The sequence below is a fragment of the Coregonus clupeaformis genome, chromosome 20 (genome assembly GCF_020615455.1).
Source record: "Coregonus clupeaformis isolate EN_2021a chromosome 20, ASM2061545v1, whole genome shotgun sequence".
Lineage (NCBI taxonomy): Eukaryota > Metazoa > Chordata > Actinopteri > Salmoniformes > Salmonidae > Coregonus > Coregonus clupeaformis.
Window position 1 is genome coordinate 18173629 of NC_059211.1, and position 27013 is coordinate 18200641.

Genomic DNA, 27013 nt, shown 5'->3' on the forward strand with positions numbered 1-27013 from the left:
AGGCTAACTGGTAGGTCTACGTATGATAATTTAGTCCAAAACAAAAATGAAGACTACTTTTAGTTACTTTGTACAGTATAAAACTGTTTGCATAGGACCAAGTTGTGGTAGCACAGTCGATCTATTGGTGTTGTTTTTTCCCCAATGTAAATCAAGCCTGTAATAATGATTCATGAATAATATATTTAATTTTATGACAAGGTCATCTCAGGTATAAACACCATAGTGTAGACAGCCAGACACCTATGAAACAGATGGTTTCAGAGACCACTCTATTGATACCGTAGCGTAGGCACCTATGAGACAGTGAATAACAGATGGTCCCAGCTTGCTTTGAATTTGCAGCATCAGAGACCAGGGTTATAAAAGATGTGATGTTTCAGGGGGTGGCAGGCTCCTGGAAGCAATGTTACGAGCCCAATGAGATGGTGCAACTGCTGTGTGTGTGTGTGTGACACTGAGTGAGTGGGTGTGTTCTGTATTTATATGTGAGATGCACACTACTTAATGGTAGTGGTGAACATACATCAATGAGGAAAACTGCAATATTGTAACAGCACAAACTTTTAATTCCACAACATGTACAGCAGATTTGGTAATGTTCACAATTTAACATTTTGACACCATATTCCCTTATTGTTATAACATTAGTTGTTCTATTCCCATAATAGAAATACAAAGTAAAAATCTATGTAAACCAAGTCAACAGTACTTTGCAGAACAGTATTCGGTGGATGCACAATAAAAATAAAATTTAAAAAACAAGCAACGCTTTCGGTCTTTTTGAAAAATTGCAATACCTTCCTGACAGCACAAACCTTATTGGATGCCTTGAAACACGAGGTTGCCTTCGTAGCACAGCAATGTAATAAAAACATAAGCTCAAAAATACTCTTATAGTACTCTTCTAAATTTACACTCAAGTCAAATGTTTCTTTTTCTCCCAAGCTTTGGTGCCATCCAAGAATCTAACATTCTCACTACAAATCCACCAAGTGTACAAGAGTTTTAAAACCACCAGTATATTTGTGTAAATGTTTTTTGACAGTAACAACTTTGTTGTATGTAACCTAACAAATCAGTTCAACATTATTATTCCCTCTTTTTACATCTTTCCGGATTCAGTTCTATACTACCTATAAATAGCAGCATTGACAAACTTACCCGACACCTATGTTTGAAATGGTGTTCAGTTGTACTGCATATTGCTTTTCATTAATGAAAGTGACACATTCACAAGCAGACCTAGAACAAATGCAGATAAAATACAAGTTTCAGATTTTGTCATTTTTTGCAAGCCTGAGTCAATACAACACACAATCCACACATGAAACATATGACTAAAATGCATTTAGAGTTTATTTCATAGAAAGGAAGACCGTGTTGGAGAGGAGGAGGACAGTTTACAAAGGGGGGATCTCTGGATACTACTGAGATGGCAGACTCACAGCCAGAATATAGTAGAGCAAAATAATGTTGAAAATGTATGCTGGATTGCAAGGTACTCAAGTTCAAGATGATCAAATATTGTTGTTATTGTTACTACAGTAGTATTATTCTAATATTATTGTTACACATTATCATTATCGTCCCACATCAAAACGTTGGTGCGACTCAGTGAAGTATACATTTGACCTTTTCATCAATTGAGGATGCTTGAATGACTTTGATCTATTTGCATGACTGTTTCGCACTCATTCACTCGCTAGTAAAGACAGCCATTTGTCAACAACATAGAAAAGTTGACTCGTAAACATCACGAAACGCTAAAGGGAGATAGTGGTTTCAATCACTTACAATTAGTAATAATATATTCTCTTATTTGAATAAAAATTTGCCTGGATTGAGACCTTGGACTGAATATCAATTCAAAAACAAGAGGCAAAAGGTCATTCAGGTTTTTCGTTCCTAAATGAAACGGTTGACTAAATTGCGCTCAAACAGTCTCATAAGGGTTAGGGTTTACTTTTTACACACTTTTTACTGCAGATTGTTCCAATCACACACTCACTACAAACCCATAAACTCTTTGTTGCATATGCTTAGGCTTGAGTGCATTAAAGGTAGACTCAGCTAAATGATATTGCCACGAGCAGCACCGCAGATATTGCGATGAGTGAGATGCCAGACTTCACTCCCACACAGTCACACAGTGTCTGCATATGGGTTCGCGTAACGCTGTTTGAGCGTGGTAGAGAAGTTTAGCATCGCTCTTGAAGTTGTTGCGGAAAATGACACTGTTTACTTTGTGCACCTACGTCATATCTACCTTTACGTACTTACAAGCTGTGGTCCAAAAACAGCCTTCGCCAAAACTGAACAAAACATTTTAAAAAGTACCTATGTTATTGTTTGTTTAATCTCACTTGTGCAGTCTCATGTATCCTATTTCAAGTCATAAGCGGCCAAGTATTGCCTCTGATATAACATGCACATTGTAATTAATTATTTCTCACAAAAATACAAAATAAGATAATTGAAATGGATGTAAAAGGTGAGCAATGCTGATATACTTCAGCTGTGCTCTGGTTCCATGGCTTCTGCCTCTTTCCATGCAAACTAGCATTCATCTTAACAGCTCTTAATGAGTGTATTTGCAAGTACCTGAGAGCGGTAGTAGGAGCAAAGAAGTTTAGTCTAAATGGGCATAGCGGATGACAATGAGATTAATGAAACCATAAATAAATTGATTCAGAGAAAGTCTACAACATTGATCTCTCATATTGCATATATCTTCATATATCTTTTCTTTATGCTTTAAAAAAAATCTATTTTTTTAAATGTATACCTTTAGATATTATATACTGCACATTATTTACATACACATTTAAACCAAACATATGTAAATAAGTGTTTCTGTTTCTTTTTACCTATCTATAATTTGTTTGTATTTTCCTTACATTTTTTTTTTTATACGCGAAAAGCTTTAAAAAAGAAAGAGGTACCAGTATACAAAAAGTAAGTTAAAGACAAAAAAGGCTGATTGGACAAAAATATGAGACTGGAATGATGCTATACCAGTGACTGATGCGATCCAATATATGTTTGCTTATATTTCACACAGAGACAGGGGACTTAGACCAGTATATATGCACTAGGCTTCAATATCAACCCTCTATTTCCAAAGTATTGACCTGTTTATGATAACACATACTTTAATATGGAATTTCATCAGTCTCTAACAAAGGCTTATATCAGAAAACCATTCATCTGAGAAAAAAAGGTAAACAATGATGAAGATTTGGGGCAGACAGGATAGAGACCTTCAAGTTCAGAATTTAAGACCACAGTGAGGACCCGAGTAAAGGGAGCAGAGGACACGAGGATCATGGGAGAAACAGAGTGAACATCACCTATTCACCCATATGGAGTGATTCATTGATTCGGGGGGTAGGGGGTTGTGAGGGTGAGGTGGGGTTGTAAGGGGACCTGAGGATGGGTTGATGGTGGGATGGGGTGGGGGGAGGGTCGCTCAGCTTTAGCATGCACAGTCCTGGTGGGGGGGTGTGGGCTGCTCGGTGAGCTGGGGGCCCTGTTTAGCCCCTGTAACTGCTGGGTCGGCGGCATCCAAGCTCTCAGACATCTTTTCGCAGATTATGTCCACCAGCCGCTCGAATGTCTGTTTCACATTGATGTTGTCCTTGGCACTGGCCTCAAAGAACTCGAACCCTGGAACAGGGTGTCAGAATGGTATTGGATTTAAATGTGGTGGCAGTAGTTTGCAAAACTAGCCATACGTGATCAGTAATCTTGCCCATTGGCTTCTGAAGCTAATGTGAGCAAACTTTGTGTTTTGTCAATCCTGTATGATTTTCGGTGGTAGTGGTGGGATCTGTGTTCAACAGCCAATTTGCACAATTATTTTATTATTTGCTTATGCTGCTGTTCCGCCTCGTGATCACATTCACTCTGGATAAGAACTTCTATGAAGCGATTGCAACCAAATTATACATGTTATTGTTGAGCTGACAACTCAGATGATAAAATCAAATCATCAGATAAGAAGTACCATTAACATCACCAGTATCATTGAATTGTATAGTTCATGTAGTTATGGTGGGCACTGTGAGTTAGTGTTGTGTGACTTGAACTCACCCAGGTGTTCAGAAAGCTGCCTGCCCCTGTCTCCTGCCACCACCCTCTCGTCCTCCATGTCACACTTGTTGCCTACCAGCAGGACCTGGGCGTTGTCCCACGAGTACGTCTTAATCTGGGTCGACCTATGGACGCCATACAGAAAGGTTCAGTATAGGAAAAGATTACACACACACATCCAGTGGTTTTGAGCAGGTGCTTGAGGTCAAAGAGACACAATGATGATCTGAGGGTCGAAACATTGTTTCAATACACCACTCTTATTAAGAGCATAGATTGCAGTGTGCAGACTGCAGAAATATGGTCCCCTGAAGAGCCATAGAAAGCTTAGGTGACATTTTCACTGCACTTATCCAACATTCAAGGGTTATCTAAAATGAGTTTGGAATCCTGCAGCTTGCGATAAGATCAACGTTTATTTGGGGTTATTGTGAGTAATAGTATTTGGTTACACACAAACTTCACCGGCCACATTGTGTGCGCAAGCATTGCAAAATAAATGTACACATACATGTTATTTAATCATTTCACCCACGTGAACGAGTGTCTGCTTAGCCAAGCGTTAAATAGAACTTGGATTTATTTGAGACGCTCCACGCTCTGCAAGTCCCCTCCTTATTGGATATCAGGAAGATACAAACCCACTTATACGCTTGAAAGACAAACGAGGAGAGATTAATTAAAGATAACTAAAAACGAACTAGGTTTCCCTTTTTACCTGTGGATTAATCGTCGGAGTAGAGAAACACACGATTCTGTATCACTCTGGGTCAAAATTCAATACTGAACAAAAATATAAACGCAACATGTAAAGTGTTGGACCCACGTTTCATGAGCTGAAATATAACATCCCAGAAATGTTCCATACGCACAAAAAGCTTATTTCCCTCTACTTTTGCGCACAAATTTGTTTACATCCCTGTTAGTGAGCATTTCTCCTTTGCCACGATAATCCATCCACCTGACAGGTGTGACATATCAAGAAGCTGATTAAACTGCATGATCATTACAGAGGTGCACCTTGTGCTAGGGACAATAAAAGGCCACTCTAAAATATGCAGTTTTGTCACATAACATAATGCCACAGATGTCTCAAGTTTTGAGGGAGCATGCAGTTGGCATGCTGATTGCAGGAATGTCCACCAGAGTTGTTGTCAGAACATTGAATATCAATGTCTCTACCATAAGCCGCCTCCAACGTTGTTTTAGAGAATTTGGCAGTATGTCCAACCAGCCTCACAACCGCAGACCACGTGTAACCACGCCAGCCCAGGACCTCCACATCCAGCTTCTTCACCTGCGGGATCATCTGAGGCCAGCCACCCGGACAGCTGATGAAACTGAGGAGTATTTCTGTCTGTAATAAAGCCCTTTTGTGGGGAAAAACTAATTCTGATTGGCTGGGCCTGGCTCCCCAGTGGGTGGGCCTATGCACCCCTGCCCAGTCATGTGAAATCCACAGATTAGGGCCTAATGAATTTTATTTCAATTGACTGATTTCCTTATATGAACTGTAACTCAGTAAAATCGTTGAAATTGTTGCATGTTGCGTTTATATTTTTGTTCAGTATACAAAGAACCAGCTAAAAAGAGGACCATATGCATGTCTGGTAAAATAACAACTCAATGTTCATCTCCCAGGTAAAACTAGTTAGCAACAACTAGCTAGCTAAATGTCCATGAATGTTTCATCTGGTGCGCGTGGCCAGTGTAATCAGCATGTTAGTGTAATTTCATTGGTTAGTGATTGAGGACAGTGATTAGGAGTGGAAAATGCTGTTTGGTGTCAACATGGTCCCTGTCACAATCCTGAATCTCAAACTAACTAGAACTATACAGTTAACTGCAAAAATAAAGGAAACACCAACATAGTGTCTTAAGGTGGTGTTGGGCCACCACGAGCCAGAACAGCTTCAATGCACCTTGGCATAGATTCTACAAGTGTCTGGAACTCTGTTGGAGGCATGCGACACCATTCTTCCACGAGAAATTCCATAATTTTGCGTTTTGTTGATGGTGGTGGAAAACGCTGTCTCAGGCGCCACTCTAGACTCTCCCATAAATGTTCAGTTGGGTTGAGATCTGGTGAATGAGACGGCCTAGGCATATGGCTTACATATTGTTTTCATGCTCATGAAACTGTTCAGTGACCACTCGTGCCCTGTGGATGGGGGCATTGTCATCCTATGGGGGCATAGCCATGGTAGCCAAAACAATGGCCAAAATAATGGTCTGCCCAGCATTTTTATACAATTGCTTTATTAACTCAGGAACCACACCTGTGTGGAAGCACCTGCTTTCAATATACTTTGTATCCCTCATTTACTCAAGTGTTTCCTTTATTTGGGCAGTTACCTGTTTATACAGTGTATGTGTCTCAAGTCCAGTGGTCTTTATTTAGAAAAGGTCACCAAATTCTTATCACTTCTTCAGTCTTTCTGAAGAAAAGGTCAACAAACCTTTGGCGCCATTTGGACCTCCTCCAGTCAGGCCTGTACTGTATCAAGGAACACTGGTCTATTTTTGTCCACTGTTGTACTACTATTTGCCATATGGTCACATGACCACACCACATTCCTGAGCAATCACTTACCAGTCCTGCACAGCGTTAAAGGACTCCTCATTGGTGATGTCATACATGAGGATGAAGCCCATGGCACCGCGGTAGTAAGCGGTGGTGATAGTCCTGTACCTCTCCTGCCCTGCCGTATCCTAGAAACATGACACGAGCACGCATGCACACACGCACACGCACACCACACGCACACACACACACACACACACACACACACACACACACACACACACACACACAGAGGTTGCATTACAACGAGCACCACAGCCAAATTGACATGCACCACAGCCAAATTGACATTGACAGTGATCGTCCCACGCACACCGATAACAACAGAACATTAAAACCCTCCGGTGATTTCAAACAGTCTACCGGCAGACCGCTTTTGCTACCGCACATCAGTAGCTTTTAGAGCTCCTGACGCATTTTCACGGTGACTTGCCAAATTTCACCTCCCTTTCTTGGTTGGCAAGCCGGCGCGGTGGATGGGGGCAGATTGAGTTACGGCCTAAGCTCCAATGAATGCTCAAAGAATTAGGCCTCCCTGACACCCAATACTGCATCTCTCTGAGCTGTGGAGCAACATCAGCCCCAATCCCCATTACAGACAACAACATAATGCTGGTTAGGCTGTATGTTAGGGTAGTAGTCAAATTGTCGCATTATTTATGTGCAATGTCTAGCATGCATAATGAATCTGAATACATATGTAAATTGGGTGAAATATGTACATTATATGGTGTGTTTATGTTTTAGGTCATATTTGAATAGTCAGCATTCCCAGCTTTTTCAATTTTACTACACTTGAGTGTGTGCTAAACTGACTGTATGCTGTCTGGGAACTGGGGGATGGGGAGCGGTGTGTGTGTAGGGGATGGATGGTTATGTACTCAAGAGGAATGTGTAGTAATGGGGGAGGGTGCACACTTCAGAGTCATCGCCCTGTGAAAAAACGGACAAAAGAACAAGCCTTTCCTCGACAGGCACACACATGTATCCTCTTTCACCAGCCCACTATAGCAGTGTTTGATGCACAATATGGATGTACAGTAGAGACTGCAGTGCCCCATGGCACAAACTGGTTGAATCAATGTTGTTTCAACGTAATTTGTCAACGTATTGTGATGTGGAATATACATTGGATTTGAAAATAAGTCATCAACGTAAAACTATTGTTTTGAGGGTGAAATTTCAACCACAGGATTATGTCATCATGGTAACTAAACTTCATCATAAACCTTGTATAAAATATGTTGAATTTGTACCATTAAAACAACGTCAGATTTTCAACGTTATATCCACTATCAGAAGAAACCAAGGACAGCCCTGCTTAGCTATGATATTTGTCACTGACTATTAGCAATGTGCTATCGTGAGAATAATTGTTGAGCAATTTCCACTTAAAAACTAAATAGATTCACTATCGAAGTCATTTCAAAGGGTAGGTTTAACAGAGCAAATTAAATGTGACCATACTTTATCAATCATCAATGATGCTATTTAGGCCTAAATAGCATTTGCAAAGTCATCAACAGCTGTCACGGATTCCGCCGAGGCTGCTCCTCCTCCTTGTTCGGGCAGGCTTCGGCGTTTGTCGTCCCCGGAGTACTAGCTGCCACCGTTTGATGTTATCTATGTTTGTTTGGTTTTGTCTGATTAGTGCACCTGTTCCTTATCACGTCTTGATTATGTCACCTATAAGATTCCTTTGGTTTTGTTTGTAGTTGTGTGTTGTTGTACGCCTGTCGTTTGGTGTAGATTGTTTTTGTTTGCTTAGTGTTAGTGCTGTTGCACTTTACGCACTGTTTTGCGTATTCGCTTGCCTCCTGTTTTATGAGGCCTGTATGGATTGTTCTTTGCTCCTGTGACTATTAAAAGTCGGATCGACTAAGCTTCTGTGTCCTGCGCCTGACTCCAACACCACATCCACATCAGCCCCTGACAGAACGACACACCATCAATGGAGTCAGCAGGAGCAGCGGCGGCGACCGAGTCGCTGGAGGATCGGGTCAGCTGCCAGGAGGCCATGATCCAGCAACTCGGCTCCGCCATGCAGGAGGCTATGAACACCCTGCGCCGATGGGAAAGGGGAGGCGTGCCCACACCTCCTCCTACATTACCACCACCATCGGCCAGCCCCACCAGACCAGCTCCGGAATCCAGTGTGATTCGGCTCTCGCTCCCGAGGGCGTATGATGGCACCGCAGCCGGGTGTCAGGGGTTCCTCCTTCAGGTGGAACTCTACCTGGCCACCATACACCCGGCGCCCTCGGGATACGAGAGCGTTTCCGCCCTCATCTCCTGTCTCTCCGGCAAGGCGTTGGAGTGGGCCAACGCCGAATGGAGGGGAATGGACGCCGCCACCACCAGCTACGCGGAGTTCTCCCGCCGCTTCAGGGCAGTTTTCGATCACCCTCCTGAGGGTAAAGCGGCGGGGGAGCGTCTGTGCCACCTCCGACAGGGGAAGAGGAGCGCACAGGAGTTCGCCCTGGATTTCCGGACTCTAGCGGCGGATGCGGGGTGGAATGAGAGGGCCCTCACCGATCACTATCGGTGTAGCCTGCGTGAGGACGTTCGTCAAGAGCTGGCCTGCAGGGACACCAATCTGTCCTTCGACCAGCTAGTGGACATGTCCATCCGATTGGATACCCTGCTGGCCACCCGCGGACGTCCCGAGATGGGGCCGTCCATTCCATCCCCCAGCACCTCCGAGCCAAGCCCAATGGAGCTCGGGGGTGCTGGCGCTAGAGAAAGAAGGAGAGAGAACCCGAGGGGGGCCGTCCCCTGCATCAGCTGTGGCCGTGGAGGACACACTGCGGCTAGGTGCTGGGGAGGGTCTCCAAGGAATCGAGGCAACAGGTCGCGCACTGGGGAGTCATTTCAGGTGAGTAGGCGCCCCACTCACCCAGAGCTCTCTGTTGTTCACTTGTGTATACCTGTGGTATTTCCTCAGGTTGCATCTCATTCCCAGCATAAGGCGCTAGTCGATTCAGGCGCAGCTGGGAATTTTATTGATCGGAAATGTTGCTCTAAATTAGGGATTCCCCTCCTGCCCGTTGATGCACCCTTTCCTGTCCATGCCCTAGATAGCCGCCCATTGGGATCTGGGTTGATTAGGGAGGTCACAGCGCCACTAAAGATGAAGACGCAGGGGGGTCATGAGGAGATTATTCAGTTGTACCTCATTGACTCTCCTGCGTATCCCGTGGTGCTGGGGCTTCCTTGGTTAATCACCCATGACCCCACCATTTCGTGGCAACAGAGGGCTCTCAAGGAATGGTCTGGCCAGTGTGTTGGGCGATGTTTAGGTGTTTCCGTTGGGGCGACCACGGTGGAGAGTCCGAACCAAGTGCCCGCAATGCATATTCCCCCTGAGTATGAGGATTTGGCACTCGTGTTCAGCAAGACGAGGGCGACGCCATTGCCACCTCATAGACAAATAGATAAACCTCCAGACAGGTGCGGCACTTCTGCGGAGCCATGTGTATCCTCTGTCTCAAGAGGAGACGGCGGCTATGGAAACCTACATAGCTGAGTCCCTGAGACAGGGATACATACGGTCCTCCACTTCCCCTGCGTCCTCGAGTTTCTTTTTTGTGAAGAAGAAGGATGGAGGTTTGCGCCCGTGTATTGATTATTGTAGTCTCAATCAGATCACTGTGAAATACAGTTACCCTCTACCTCTGATTGCGAGTATGACTGAATCATTACGCGGAGCGCGTTTCTTCACAAAACTGGATCTCAGGAGCGCTTATAACTTGGTGCGCATTAGGGAGGGAGATGAATGGAAGACGGCATTTAGTACCACCTCAGGTCATTATGAGTATCTTGTCATGCCATACGGGTTAATGAATGCTCCTTCAGTCTTCCAATCATTCGTAGACGAGATCTTCTGGGACCTGCATGGGCAGGGAGTGGTAGTGTACATTGACGACATCCTAGTGTACTCTGCTACACGAGCCGAGCATGTAGCCCTGGTGCGCCGAGTGTTGGGTAGGCTGTTGGAGCTTGACTTGTATGTCAAGGCAGAGAAATGTCTGTTTTTCCAGGAGTCCATCTCCTTCTTGGGTCATCGGTTGTCCGCGTCAGGGGTGAAGATGGAGATTGACCGGGTGTCAGCCGTGCGTAACTGGCAAACCCCAACCACTGTTAAAGAGGTGCAGCAGTGTTGGGGTTTTGCCAATTACTACCGGAGGTTTATCCGGGGTTTTGGACAGGTGGCAGCTCCCATTACGTCCCTGCTGAAGGGGGGCCCGGTGCGTTTGCAGTGGTCGGCTGAAGCGGACAGGGCGTTTCGTAAACTTAAGGACCTGTTCACTTCGGCTCCGGTGCTGGCGCACCCGGACCCCACTTTAGCGTTCCAGGTAGAGGTGGATGCGTCAGAGGCCGGTATTGGGGCAGTACTGTCTCAACGCTCAGGCACGCCACCTAAGCTCCGTCCCTGCGCTTTTTATTCTAAGAAGCTCAGCCCGGCGGAGCGTAATTATGACGTAGGGGACAGGGAGCTGTTAGCCGTGGTTCAAGCCCTCAAGGTGTGGAGGCATTGGCTTGAGGGGGCTCAACACCCTTTTCTCATTCTGACCGACCATCGTAACCTGGAGTACATCCGGGCAGCTAGGAGATTAAACCCTCGTCAGGCTAGGTGGAACATGTTCCTGACCCGGTTCATTTTCAAGATCACGTACATCCCAGGGTCCCAGAACGGTAAGGCAGACGCCCTGTCCCGGCGGTATGACACAGAGGAGAGGTCCATTGAGCCCACGCCCATACTGCCGGAGTCTTGTCTGGTGGCACCGGTGGTATGGGAGGTCGATGCGGAAATTGAGCGGGCGTTACGCACCGACCCTACTCCCCCAGAGTGTCCAGTGGGTCGGACGTACGTGCCGCTCGAGGTCCGTGATCGGCTCATTTATTGGGCTCATACGTCACCCTCCACTGGACATCCAGGTATTGGCCGGACAGTGCACTGCCTTAGTGTTAAATACTGGTGGCCAACTTTGGCTAAGGACGTGAGGGTTTATGTCTCCTCCTGCTCGGTGTGCGCTCAGTGTAAGGCGCCTAGACACCTGCCCAGGGGGAAGTTACAACCCCTGCCCGTTCCACAACGGCCGTGGTCTCACCTCTCGGTGGACTTTGTCACGGACCTTCCCCCCTCCCAGGGGAATACCACTATTCTGGTCGTTGTGGATCGGTTCTCTAAGGCCTGTCATCTCATTCCTATGCCGGGTCTCCCTACTGCCCTACAGACCGCTGAGGCTTTGTTCACCCACGTCTTCCGGCACTACGGGGTTCCCGAGGATATAGTGTCTGATCAGGGTCCCCAGTTCACCTCTAGAGTCTGGAGGGCGTTCATGGAACGCTTGGGGGTCTCGGTTAGCCTTACCTCGGGTTACCACCCGGAGAGTAATGGGCAGGTGGAAAGAGTAAACCCGGATGTGGGTAGGTTTCTGAGATCCTATTGCCAGGGCCGGTCGGAGGAGTGGTCGGGGTATATCCCCTGGGCAGAGATGGCTCAGAACTCTCTCCGCCACTCCTCTACTAACCTGACCCCTTTTCAGTGTGTGTTAGGTTATCAGCCGGTTCTGGCACCATGGCATCAGAGCCAGATCGAGGCTCCTGCGGTGGATGAGTGGTTTCGGCGCTCGGAGGAGACGTGGAACACTGCCCACGTCCATCTGCAGCGGGCCATCCGCAGGCAGAAGGCGAGCGCCGACCTCCAGCGCAGTGAGGGGCCAGTCTACGCCCCTGGAGATCGAGTCTGGCTCTCGACTCGAAACCTGCCTTTTCGCCTGCCCTGCCGGAAGCTTGGCCGGCGGTTTGTGGGGCCATTTAAAGTCCTGAGGAGATTGAATGAGGTGTGTTACAGGTTGCAATTGCCCAATGACTATCATATTAACCCCTCATTCCATGTGTCTCTCCTCAGGCCAGTGGTAGCTGGTCCACTCCAGGAGAATGAGATAAGAGAGACCCCTCCGCCCCCACTGGACATCGAGGGGGCTCCGGCGTACTCAGTCCGATCCATCGTGGATTCGAGACATCGGATGGGGGGTCTACAATATCTCTTGGAGTGGGAGGGGTACGGTCCGGAGGAACGGTGCTGGGTGCCTAGGAAAGACATTCTAGATCCATCCCTCCTGACTGAGTTCCATCGTAGTCATCCTACGCGCCCTGCTCCACGTCCTCCTGGCCGTCCCAGAGGCCGGGGTCGGCGCACGGCTGGACCGCGCATCAAGGGGGGGGAAATGTCACGGATTCCGCCGAGGCTGCTCCTCCTCCTTGTTCGGGCAGGCTTCGGCGTTCGTCGTCCCCGGAGTACTAGCTGCCACCGTTTGATGTTATCTATGTTTGTTTGGTTTTGTCTGATTAGTGCAGAAGGGGGGAAGAGGGGAGAGTGCTGAAGGGGGAGAGTTGTTTATATTCAGCCTAAGTGTTGTTGCAATTCACCTAGCTTCCACATGGGAGAGACATTCTATAATAATATAATATAATAATAATATGCCATTTAGCAGACGCTTTTATCCAAAGCGACTTACAGTCATGTGTGCATACATTTTTACGTATGGGTGGTCCCGGGGATCGAACCCACTACCCTGGCGTTACAAGCGCCATGCTCTACCAATTGAGCTACATTAGTTTGTTGAGGCTACAAGCGCCATGCTCTACCAATTGAGCTACATTAGTTTGTTGAGGCTATTTTACAAACTAATGTAACGGTCAACCTAAATTGAGTAACACATCCATGGTCACATTTTGAAGTTACTGTAACTATACATTTTTTCTTATGTAATCATATAAAACGTGCTTGTTCAAGATAGCATGCATAGGTCATCACAGGTCTGTGGAGATTTTCACAATTGCTGTAATAATCTACGCAGAATCTCGAACGTCATTGATCACTTGTACCATGTATTGTAATGTAATCTCAACTGCAATCCAGGTCATTTGGTTCTGCTATTAGATGAAGCACAGTGATATCACATTCATCTGTTGTATAAATAAACAAAATATCTGACATTGTATTCCTCACCCAGATCTGTAACTTGATCCTCTTGTCGTTCCTGTAGATGGTCTTCACCTTGAAGTCAATGCCCACCGTGCTGACGAAGGCCGGCGTGAAGGAGTCATCTGCGTAGCGGAACAGAAAGCTGGTCTTGCCCACACTGCTGTTTCCAATGATGAGGATCTTGAACATGTAGTCAAAGTTCTGGTCTGAGGACTCCTTCTGTCCATAGGTAGCTGTAGCTGAAGCCATCTGAAAGAGTAGAGAGAGAGAGTTTGTCAACCGACTGAAATTATCCCTTGTATTTGGAAGTATCATGAAAATAGTTCCAATACTGATTCTTGGTAGATAACAGTGCAGTACTATTATTACATTGTGTTTCTATAAATGGCCTCCAACACTTCAAAAAGGCCTACTTTAAAGGTAAAGCCTAGGATAAGGAGTGGAGGCCATGTTAGAAGTACAGACGAAATGATACAGAATCCAAAGTGCCAAATATCCACACAGGGCCTGCTTAACACCTTGTCAAACACACCTAGTACAAAAAGTGAGCAACCTCATCCATCACAGTGCAATTCATCAGTGTTCACCAAGGCTAAGTACTGGTATTAATATATGAGAAGCTAAGCTCTGGAACATCGATAAACCAGAGGCACAAGAAGACATGGCATTGCATCAAGAAACATTTAATTGGTTCCCTTCAACGTGACAACAAGATATCCCTGGGCGAAGAAATAGTCCACTGACGACTTCTCTGGCAGCTGGCAGGAATCAAAGCTTTTCGCACAAAATGGAAAATTCTGAACTGCCTGATACTTACAACACCTCTTTAATTATGGGTTGCTGGTTTTACAGACCAATCATTCTGGCTCTCAAAAGATGTGAGCCATTGTGTACATATTTAGTCAGCTATCAAAAGTGCATTATAGAAAGATAGAGCAGCCTATGCCACATGCAACAAAAATGACTTCAAGTGGATTGACTGACAGGTCACTCGTCCTCTCAGGACATCTTCCCCTGTGATGGAACAGTATAGTTGGACTGTGATTGATGGCATTGGCAGGGATCGTACTGAACTTGTGGCGGGGATCGTCCCTACTCTTTAGGGCAACAGTGACTTCAGTTCAGCCCCCAGGTCTCTTAAAGCTCCATCTATACCCCCCCTTGTCCTCAGAACATCCTCAATTCGTTGGGGCATGGACGCTACAAGGTGTGGAAAGCGTTCCACAGGGTTGCTGGCCCATGTTGACTCCAATGCTTCCCACAGTTGTGTCAAGTTGGCTGGATGTCCTTTGGGTGGTGGACCATTCTTGATACACAAGGGAAACTGTTGAGCATGAAAAACCCAGCGTTGCAGTTCTTGACACAAACCAGTGCACCTGGCACCTACTACCATACCACGTTCAAAGGCACTTCAATATTTTGTCTTGCCCATTCACCCTCTGAATGGCACACATACACAATCCATGTCTTAATTGTCTCAAGGCTTAAAAATCATTCTTTAACCTGTCTCCTCCCCTTCATCTACACTGTTTAAGTGGATTTAACAAGTGACATCAATAAGGGATCATAGCTTTCACCTGGATTCACCTGGTCAGTCTATGTCATGGAAAGAGCATAATGTTTTGTACACTTAGAGTGCTCTCTCTACTTGGCTATTAAGAATGACTTGGCATTCATCAGACTTGCCAATGCATACATTTGATAAAAGTTACAGGGAAACAGACATAGGACAAGAAGAACGTCCAGGATCGGGTGGAGCACGCAGGTTGACGTTTATTGGGATGAGTCTTGTCCTTGAGGCAGAACTGAACGATTTCCGCCTGATGGGCCAGTTGCAAAGTAAACATTTATGAAAACAAAAATGTGCTTTCTGGTCTTAATTTAAGGTTAGGATTCGGCATTAGGGTTAAGGCTAGGGTTAAGGTTAAAATAAGATTGTATGACTTTGTGGCTGTGCCAGCTAGTGACCACTCTGCAGAGCTGCCGCCAGGACAAGATTCATGACGGAAAACGTACATAGTGCATCTTTGACCTTAGTGCAACTGCCATTAAAACAAAAACGCATTAGTTATCTTGTTTTTAAGATTTACTGAGGAGCTGTTCACAGCTTTTCGACACAGGACTCTTGTAAAGAATAGAGAAGTGCAAATAAGGTCAATAGAAAAAGCAGGCCAGGAATTTATATGCAACCGGATCAATACTGCAAACTCAAGATACATTCTAAATAAGTATTGATAAAATAAAATGACAAAACTATACAACCTTCAGTATAGTACATCACAAATGGCCGGAACCTGAAGTATACAGGTTCTGGTTTAAGTGTATCCCTGACATGTCGAAAAATAACAGAGCAAAATTCAAAGTATTTTCTAATGTGTCTGCTTCTAGTCATGATGACTAAGATTTCTCTAAGCTTCCTCTGATGATAGATAGTCGTATGACTCTGCCTTACTTGCTGTCCAGTGTTACTTTAGGAACAAATACTGTTTGTCTCAAAGAACACTTTTCGCTTTGAACACTCAGGTTATGAGTGAAATAAGCTTGCTTGTGGGCCTGATCATTAATGTCCCCAACATTCAAAGCCATGTGGTTTTGGCTCTTGTTTCCAAAGAACATCATTTGAATGATAGGCCTAGACCTACCAGTACATCATTTCTGGACCTCACAAAGAGGTGAGGAGGAGTCTACTGTGTCCGGAAGCAAATTCACCATTCATTCTGGGTTCACTCAACCATCATTTTCAGCTTTTTTATTATTATTGACAGTTACAGCTGATTTTGGGATTGTATATCGTTAATTTGGGATTGTATTTACATTTTAGTCATTTAGGAGACTCTTATCCAGAGCAACTTACAGTTAGTGAGTGCATACATTTTTCATACTGGCCCCCCTTAGGAATCGAACCCACAACCCTGGCGTTGCAAACGCCATGCTCTACCAACTGAGCTAATATCAGGCCATAAAAACTCAAATCTGTCTCCTGAATTAGCCTAGTGCGCATGTGCGCCCAGCTGGCGCACATGCGCACTAGACCCGAGCTCATTTTCCCCGGTTTTCCCGGGCTAAACTAGCTGGCTAGCTGAACTATGCTAGTTTTTGTCCTCATTGCCAAACTTCATAAATACTGCACCCTCAACTTCAAAACTCCTTTGCTAGTTATACAATCATGTAACTAAGAAATTAGATGGAAAGAAGCGTAAATGATGTATTGTTTTATTGTTTTGTTGAATAGTCATGACTGGTTCGCAATATCTGTCGTATCAAATCAAATCAAATTGTATTTGTCACATGCGCCGAATACAACAGGTGTAGACCTTACAGTGAAATGCTTACTTACATGCCCTTAACCAACAATGTAGTTTTAAGAAAGAATCACAAGAAAATACAATATAAAATAATACGAAATAAAAGTAACAAATAATTAAAGAGCAGCAGTAAAAATAACAACAGCGAGGCAATATACAGGGGGTACCGGTACGGAGTCAATGTGTGGGGGCACCGGTTAGTCGAGGTAATTGAGGTAATATGTACATGTGGGTAGAGTTATTAAAGTGACTATGCGTAGATAATAAAAAGAGAGTAGCAGCAGCGTAAAAGAGGGGGGTCCTGTACCGCTTGCCGTGCGGTAGCAGAGAGAACAGTCTATGACCAGGGTGGCTGGAGTCTTTGACAATTTTTAGGACCTTCCTCTGACACCGCCTGGTATAGAGGTCCTGGATGGCAGGAAGCTTGGCCCCAGGGATGTACTGGGCCGTACGCACTACCCTCTGTAGTGCCTTGCGGTCGGAGGCCGAGCAGTTGCCATACCAGGCAGTGATGCAACCAGTCAGGATGCTCTCGATGGTGCAGCTGTAGAACCTTTTGAGGATCTGAGGACCCATGCCAAATCTTTTCAGTATCCTTAGGGGGAATAGGTTTTGTCGTGCCCTCTTCACGACTGTCTTGGTGTGCTTGGACCATGTTAGTTTGTTGGTGATGTGGACACCAAGGAACTTGAAGCTCTCAACCTGCTCCACTACAGCCCCGTCGATGAGAATGGGGGTGTGCTCGGTCCTCTTCATTTTCCTGTAGTCCACAATCATCTCCTTTGTCTTGATCACATTGAGGGAGAGGTTGTTGTCCTGGCGCCACACGGCCAGGTCTCTGACCTCCTCCCTATCGGCTGTCTCATCGTTGTCGGTGATCAGGCCTACCACTGTTGTGTCATCGGCAAACTTAATGATGGTGTTGGAGTCGTGCCTGGCCATGCAGTCATGAGTGAACAGGGAGTACAGGAGGGGACTGAGCACGCACCCCTGAGGGGCCCCCGTGTTTAGGATCAGCGTGGCGGATGTGTTGTTACCTACCATTACCACCTGGGGGCGGCCAGTCAGGAAGTCCAGGATCCAGAGGGAGGTGTTTAGTCAAAGGGTCCTTAGCTTAGTGATGAGCTTTGAGGGCACAATGGTGTTGAACGCTGAGCTGTAGTCAATTAATAGCATTCTCACATAGGAGTTCCTTTTGTCCAGGTGGGAAAGGGCAGTGTGGAGCGCAATAGAGATTGCATCATCTTTGGATCTGTTGGGGCGGTATGCAAATTGGAGTGGGTCTAAGGTTTCTGGGATAATGGTGTTGATGTGAGCCATGACCAGCCTTTCAAAGCACATCATGGTTACAGATGTGAGTGCTACAAGTCGGTAGTCATTTAGGCAGGTTACCTTAGTGTTCTTGGGCACAGGGACTATGGTGGTCTGCTTGAAACATGTTGGTATTACAGACTCAGACAGGGAGAGGTTGAAAATGTCAGTGAAGACACTTGCCAGTTGGTCAGCGTATGCTCGGAGTACACGTCCTGGTAATCTGTCTTGTGAATGTTGACCTGTTTAAAGGTCTTACTCACATCAGCAACGGAGAGCATGATCACACAGCCGTCCGGAACAGCTGATGCTCTCATGCATGTTTCAGTGTTACTTGCCTCGAAGCGAGCATGACGACAGTGGCTAAGGATATCATTGCTACTTAACGCGGATCCAACTTCAGTTTTGAGATCCACTGGCGTCATTGGCGTAGGGTTAGCTGGACGTTTCGACTGGTCTTAGAACTGTGACAACGGGCAACCTCTCCCCGCTTGGATCGATGGGATATGTAGTGATTTTGCCAACACAGCTGAATCTGTACACAGTCTTGTACCCTTTTTTCAACTGACTATTGTATTTGTTGATTAAATCAGACTTTATTAATATAATGAGTAATCCAGGAATGTCACGAGTTAATTGACATGAGAAAACCCGCTGGCTGGCATGAAAATGAACCACGGGAAAAGCGTCCTCCATTCACTATTTAAGTGCATAGATGACATGTATTATTTTTCCTGCTGCACTTGTTTCGAGACAGGTGCATGATAATGGTCCATTCTAAATCAAAACAAATTTCACACATATATTATTTAGTATATGTAAAGACAAGATTCAATCAAGAATAGTGTGATGGGTGACAATATTAGCCAATCACTTGTGAAATATATCTTATCACTTGTGAATGATGCCAAGCTTAATGCAAACAGCGCATGCTTTTTTTGCGACTTTTTCAAATCATAGTCGCACACCTCATGTAGCCTAGCCCATAGGCCTATATGTTTTGATAAGGTTTGTATCAAAACTAAAATGGCCAAATAACTTCTTAAAATGAAGCACATTAATCCTCTTTACAACCGGTGTAGAGCCTAACTGGCATACATACGCAGCGCGTGAGTTTCAAGTTTGGGGAAGGTAATTTTCACCATGCGTAATCGCATTTGTGATCACGTTTGAGAATGGTGTTTTCCTGCTAATGGAACATTCACGCTTATAGCCTACTGCATTTACATTTACATTTACATTTACATCATTTAGCAGACGCTCTTATCCAAATAAATAGCATAATAGTTTATCAAAATGTTAAGCTAAACGTTCTCATCTGTTGCGTCAGGCTCATTGCTTAAAACTGGTTTTTTGATGCTAGTGGTTGTATTAATTTGGGATCTATCGCATCCCACAACTGTCCCGACTATGTTTGGAATATTTATTTATCGCACAGAATAGAATAGGTCAACTTTTGTACTATGGGGGATAGTAGATTGACATAGGCTAGTGCGTTTGCTGTTCGTTAGGGCTACTCATCTTGTTGGCTGATGAAAAGTAAATGTGGACAGTTCTTTCAATATCTTCAATATGTGCCTCGGAATTGGATAAGGACGCATGCAGCTGCGTCCCTGATGTGTCTGTCTTCACTTGTAACCTGTGAGAAAGACCCGATCACGTGAACGAGAACCATGTGAGTGAGGGGTGCTTCGGCACGCAGCGGGGAGAAGGGAATTATAATGATTATATTCAGCCCAAGGGCACAACGGCCAACGGCCACAAAAGGTATGGATTTTTTTAGGGGGATTATGGCCACACAAAGGGGATGCAGCCAGGAAATTCGAGGCATTATCAAGTGCTTGTCAAATTGTGATTGAGAGACTGATGAAGTGTGTACAGCCTCCGCAAAAAACTAAGCAGAGCTCATGCCTTTCATGCGACTTTTATCAAATCATCATTTGTCACATCATGCAGCCTTAGAATGCATTAAAAATCAAAACATATAGCCCAACATTTGTATCACAACTAAAGTTACATAAATAACTCTAAATTAAGCATATAGGAGTACCTGTTTCTTTGTTAACCGCCAACACAGAATAGCCGCATGTGCACACTCCCTCATATCGTTTGGAGAAAATATCCTTTCTGTTTTATTCAGCTATGTTCAATTGTATTCTCCATACTATAAAATAATATAAAATAATGCCATGGAATTCCAAGCAAATCTTGTCTGCTAAATGAACTAGTGTAGCCCACAGCCACATGGCATAGCTTGATCAGCGCCTAACATAAGGACAACGCAGAGTAGGCTATTCTGTTCTTCTGAAATAGACTACATTTTCTTCAGATCATGTTTCTTTAGACCTGTCTAAAATAAATAATGGATTTATTGTGATAGTGTAGGCTATATTACATGGATTTATTAGACTTTTTAAAATGTAGATGTTCCAAAGGTCTGCATCAGTGGCTTGTAGGCTATGCGTGGAAGCCAGGAGATGCTAAATGTGTTTATGTTAAGTAACAGTAAATTACCTTGAGACCGGCAGTTATTTTCATGACCGCCACAGCCCTAGTCTTGACTGAATGTTAAATGAGAGACGCATCTGTGGCATCAACCTGTGTGGCTCGTCTTTTCAGCCTAAAGAGATTGACACCTTAACAACAGATGTGTGATGTCAGCTGGTCCTAAACTGTGTCGGTGCACTGTGAGTCAGACACTTTTGATCAGTCTTTTGGATGAGTTCCCGCTGGCAGCTCGTTAATCCTGTTTTAGTCCAGGATGATCCCAGAAAGCCTGAGAGTCAGACCTGATCCAAACACCCTGGCATTAGGCAAGCTAATGAGAAAGGCAATGACAGTCTGCCAAAAGAACTGAAGTATACCTCAGCTTAATCTGGCTCAAATAAAACCAAACAAAATTGTTGTGAAAGCAAATTGGGCAGCGCTATACATTACATGGGCATTATTCCAGGATAACTATAAGGGAATAACTTTAGTGAGTTAGTCAAGTTAAGTACAGGCTGTTACGTAGCTAGTACTTATTTTCTTACACGACAATACAAAAATGCTATTGAAATGTGCCATAACTAGAACTTAATAGCATATTACTACATAATTACAAAGGTTATTCCATGCCGGGTAATAGTTCTGATATGAGGCCTATGTAATGTGAGGCAATAAATAATCCACTTACATTTTGGGATGTTAGAATGTCCATAATATTGGTATAACCCCTGTCCTAAAAATGCTTAATCTTTATTGAAGTGAGATACTTGAATTTATATTCCCAGCTAGGCAGCCTGAAGAAACCATTGTGCTTTTTCATAAAACATAAAACATGTTATTTTCCAAACCTATATCAAACATCTACATTTAAGCAGACACTCTTATCCAGATGCTTACAGGAGCAATTAGGGTTAAGTGCCTTGCTCAAGGGCACATTGGCATATTTTTCACCTCGTTGGCTCAAGGATTCAAACCATCGACCTTTCAGTTACTTGCCCAAAGCTCTTAACTGCTAGGCTACATGCCGACCCCAGGTGACCCAATTTCATGAGAGATATAAAGAGTTGCTTGGTTGATCTAATTAGGAACACATTGTAACTGTCCTCTTTTGTCAAATTAAGTATTCATTCAAGAGCAAAGATTAAACCTACTTAGCCAAAATAACAAACGATATTGGTGAATTTTTTATCTAGAAATCACAGAACTGAAAGTACTGAGGCACTAAAAGGCCCTCTACAGTAAAGTGACTTTGCCCAGTAAAATAAACATCTGTCAACACATTGCTCAAACTGAGAAATTACACTCCACAGCAGACACACCCATTTCCAAGACTACTCCCTGCATTCTCTTTCAAGGATGGGTTGAATTAATGTAACAACAAGTGATGATTCATTACTTGGGTAGTAGAAAATAAAAAGAGGGAAATAAACTTTAAATTGACAGTGGACCGAATTGGACTGAATCAAATCACATGAAAATTCATAGTGAGACACTAACCAGGGAACTGTAAGGTACCAAAACATCCAGAAGGTTGCCTAATATGGCATTGCCCCCCCCATTGCAGCCCCTATTAAACCATTAAACATTGAAGATGCCTTAATACTTTTTCTGCGATGCATTTCCCCCGAGAGAATCGAGCAATAACATTGGAGTATGATCTCTTTCAAGTATATTTAAGGTAAATTCTCACACACACAGCATCATTGGGACAATCGCCATGGGACTCAATAAATCATATTTCCAACAATATAGTCCTTCTGAAACATTGAATAGGCCAGCCACATCCTATCTGTCATTCCATTTGTTTAGTAGGCCAAGTAGCTTAAGGGACAGTTCGAAATGTATTGACCACGAATAACAATAAATGTAGCGACCCTGTGTTTATAAACGCGGATATCAACTTTGCCATTTCAGCATGCTTTTGCGGCACGGTCGATGCCACGCAGGGCTACGGGCCAGAAGGTTCGCCGACCACCACGGATGAGCTCACACTCCCTGCCTGTTTCATTAGGCCTACACTACGATCAGAGCTGGCTGCAGACAATGATCAGCTAGGGGGAAATCTGATTTTCAACATTTTTATGCCTTATTTATATTTATATAAAATGTATGCAATGAATTTTCCAACAACAGGTTTCTGTGCCAATGCATCACACAAACAATAAACAAAGCATACCGATTTCATGCGCTTCAATATCATGCCTTGCGTTTTTAACACCACAATAAATGTCAATCTCGACAAAGAGAAAATACATCCCTCCCTACCTTGTAGGCCTACCCAGTATCGAAGGCTTGGCTTGACAATCTCCGAATGTCATTAAATTTTTTGGTGTTTTGTAACAGATGTCTCTTTCCATTCATCAAATTGCAGCTGCACAGTTTGGATTGATTGAGTGATTTTATGTCAGTAAAAAAAAAATACATATATACACACAGTACAAAGATTTTTTAAAGTGACTGGGATTGCACAATACAGTCGGGGACTTATTTTCATTGTGGTCCCTATTTCTTTTACATAAATACATGCAATACACTGAGTAATCAAAACATTAAGGACACCTGCACGTTCCATGACATAGACTGACCAGGTGAATCCAGGTGAAAGCTATGATCCCTTATTGATGTCACTTGTTAAATCCATTTAAATCAGTGTGATGAAGGGGAGGAGACAGGTTAAAGAAGGAATTTTAAGCCTTGAGACAATTGAGACGTATTGTGTATGTGTGCCATTCAGAAGGTGAATGGGCAAGACAAAATATTTAAGTGCCTTTCAAAGGGGTATGGTAGTAGGTGCCAGGCACACCGGTTTGAGTCAAGAACTGCAACGCTGCAGGGTTTTTGAACGCTCAACAGTTTCCCGTGTGTATCAAGAATGGTCCACTACCCAAGGACATCCAGCCAACTTGACATAACTGTGGGAACCATTGGAGTCTACATGGGCCAGCATCCCTGTGGAATGCTTTCGACACCTTGTAGAATCCATTCCCCGACAAATTGAGGCTGTTCTGACGGCAAAAGGGGAAGGTGTTCCTAATGTTTGGTATACTCAGTGTAGATACAGACACATTACAGATATACAGACAAAAAAAAGGGTCTACTGCTTACACATTAGCCAGCTTTTGACATTATTTTTTGAAAAGTGGTTATGGTTGGTATGTCTTTGATTTACTGTGGTAGTTTGTTCCACTCAACAGCGCCGGTATATAAAAATGTGTTCTTACCAGATAGACTCTCATATTTAAAACAGTGAATATTAGAGTCTCTAGCTCTGGTATTATGCTGATGGGCATCTCTAACAACTGAAAAATAGTTGGATAGGTACCTGGGGGCTGAGTCCGTGATAATTCTGTGGTCCAGACCAAGTTGAATTAATACTACTATTTTTTCCACAGATAGCCAACTTAGCTGCTTAAAATGCTCGAGTAGGAGGGGGGAGTTTAAGAGTTTAATTCTTACAAGCTTGTTTTGGCTGGTCTGTAGCTTATTCTTTAGACATTTGGGGCTGCTGTTGAACCATGTAGTGCAGGCATAATCAAAGTGACACTGGACTAGCGCACTTGCCAGAGTCTTTAGGGTGTCTATGGCGAGGTTTCCATCCAATTGGCGACAGATTTTCATGTGAATACTCAAGAATCTGCATAAAAACAATATGCAAATGTTCCCATCAGAGTTGTGTTTACATCAAATTTACTTGTTGTGGATAAAAGTTTGCGTAAATACGTAGTACACATAAAAAGTACTTTTGCGGTTAAATTCCATGTACCAAATAAAAAAATACAAGTTAAATGGGTTTCCATCGCAGTCTTACTGCTGGTTTTGTCACAAAGGATGTTGCTTAGGTATTGCAAATGTGCCCACTCTGGTATTGGCACGTGCGCTCTAGCCAACAGCTCACAGATACAGAGAGGGTAAAGCCTACATGATGAGATTATTATGGACAAAAGTGCAAGATTATTGTTATTTGTCAAACGGTAGCCAAGCATCGATCATCATGTCACCAGAATAAGACCCTCAATATTTATTGAAAGGAGCATCAAGTTCCTTCCTCAGCACTTTCACCACCCTGTGAAGTTCATCATAATGTATTTAATCTGTAGCCTAATTTACATTTTAGTCATTTAGCAGACGCTCTTATCCAGAGCGACTTACAGTTAGCGCATACATTATTTTTATCGAACCCACAACCCTGGCGTTGCAAACGCCATGCTCTACCAACTGAGCTACATCCCCTGCCGGCCATTCCCTCCCCTACCCTGGACGACGCTGGGCCAATTGTGCTCCGCCCCATGGGACTCCCGGTCGCGGCCGGCTACGACAGAGCCTGGATTCGAACCAGGATCTCTAGTGGCACAGTTAGCACTGCGATGCAGTGCCTTAGACCACTGCGCCACTCGATGTCGTGACATTTTTTATCCGACATGTACTTTACTAGCATGAAAAGGTTGGGCGGAAACCTGGTTATGTCAACCCATTTTGAGGATGCTGGAATTATATTTTGGATGAACGTGCGCATGCCTACTGGAGACTTTTGAAGAAGCCTAATAAGATTAAAACATTGTGACTGGTTGTGTTTATGTCACATATAAAAGTTAATACATTTTAAAAGTTTAACAAATATTTAGGCTATATTGAAGCGTTAGGTTCTAGGTGCGCCAGGAATAGCTGCTCGGATTGGAGGGGAGGCAGAACGCATGTTAAACTTTCCTGAATAACTGGGCCTGCCGGGAACATATGTGGCCACATTATTATAGGACGACTTCGGAGAATGAGGATCTGCAACAGACAGCGCATCTCAGTATCAGTAAAAATACAGCCACACTGGCCTGCTACTGTGCCTTTCAAGACCACATAAACTGTCTAGAGTAGACCCACAACTGATCAAAATGGAATGAAACATTCAAATCACAGGGCTTTTGCGCCGTTATTCAAATGACATTTTCACTGCAGCCTAGAGTATAGAATTTGGTACTCATTTGTAGGCTAGGCTTGGTAGGATAATAGTATTTTTCCCTAAACAAGATCAATAGGGGAGCTTTTTGAGTCTCTCATGTCATTCATGACGCACCTGGCCTCTCCGCTGCCTATCAGCTATTCATTTTTGTTCTTGTGGATTCATATTGAAAATTGATCCAGCCTATTTTGGACCACCCCCCCCACCCCCCCACCCCAGTAAATTTCGAACTGTCCTAACTGCTTACAGTTTCCTTTATAGTATAGAATATCTACTTTCTTACATTCAAATTATGATTATTTCAAATGATCCCAATCTAACATGCAAAAATGCTCAAGTAGCTTTTTTAAAATCAGTATTTATTATTAGTTGTCCAATTTAACATAGCCTGCTTTGCTATGTTGGCAATTCATATAACGATGTATCACTACCTAAAATGGGAAAATGTACAATGCATCATCCCAAAGCTCATAGACGGTGACCTGGGTGAGTGGTTTAAAACTGGGTGTGTAAACTGGGTGTGTAAACTGTCCTGAGATTACGTTCCGTAGGTGACTAGAGTCCCCTACCCCTGCTTGCTGATGTGGTCCCATTCAAACACACAGCATTATGATTCTCTCTGATAGGTTTTGTGCTGTCAAAGCCGTGGTTTTATGAAGACATCAAAGATTTAAATAGCCTACAGAACAGTGTAATGCCAATCAGTTTATACGACCATGTTCCTTCCCTTGTCTTTGAAAGCACAGAGCGACCCGTGTACCTATCTACAGCGCATTGGATTTTCCATATGGCATGCCTGATATTAATTCACGTAAATTATACATTGTTTAATTGATGTAAGAATGATCTCGCACTACAAATTATGGATACACACACATGCAGTATCGCGAACCAGATAGGCTACTGTAACCGCTGGGCTATTTTAGGAATTTCATTCTTCTTGTCCCACTGATGCTGTGGTTATTCGAGGCTTGACATGTCATACATTAAGGCATAATTATAACCAACCCCATATGAAATATTATATTTCTGTGCTACTGCAATTACATTTATCTGTAAAAAGCAAGCATCTTATGTCAAATGATGGTTATTGTTCCTCCTTTATTCTATTTTTGTTGACGCATTTCCATAGAAAATCCTAAACAAACGTAACTCTACAGCTGGTATGACATATTGTAAATGAAGAATATAATAATTATATCCTTACCTTTAAAAGTGTATTTTAGGCTCCTATTACGCAACACACCACCGCGTCTAGCACCTGCAGAAACACTAACGTCATATGA

General features: G+C 43.9%; 1 protein-coding gene across 1 annotated transcript; it reads right to left on the minus strand.

Moving 5' to 3' along the window:
* Positions 1 to 546: 546 nt before the first annotated feature.
* Positions 547 to 27008, minus strand: LOC121533663 (ras-related protein Rab-3A). The gene is made up of 5 exons (XM_041839793.2): positions 26935 to 27008; positions 13698 to 13922; positions 6689 to 6807; positions 4096 to 4220; positions 547 to 3669 (listed from the first exon to the last, which is right to left on the minus strand). Exons 2-5 carry the CDS (start codon positions 13920 to 13922, stop codon positions 3479 to 3481), a joined length of 660 nt encoding a protein of 219 aa, XP_041695727.1. The 5' UTR covers positions 26935 to 27008; the 3' UTR covers positions 547 to 3478.
* Positions 27009 to 27013: the final 5 nt, after the last annotated feature.

Excerpts from the sequence above, each read along its gene's own strand:
- LOC121533663 (XM_041839793.2), bottom strand. The coding sequence starts at position 13,922 with ATGGCTTCAGCTACAGCTACCTATGGACAGAAGGAGTCCTCAGACCAG. Across the intron at positions 6,808-13,697 it reads GGATCAAGTTACAGATCTGG|GATACGGCAGGGCAGGAGAG; the intron begins GTGAGGAATACA and ends TCATGTTTCTAG. Across the intron at positions 3,670-4,095 it reads GCAGCTTTCTGAACACCTGG|GGTTCGAGTTCTTTGAGGCC; the intron begins GTGAGTTCAAGT and ends ACCCTGTTCCAG.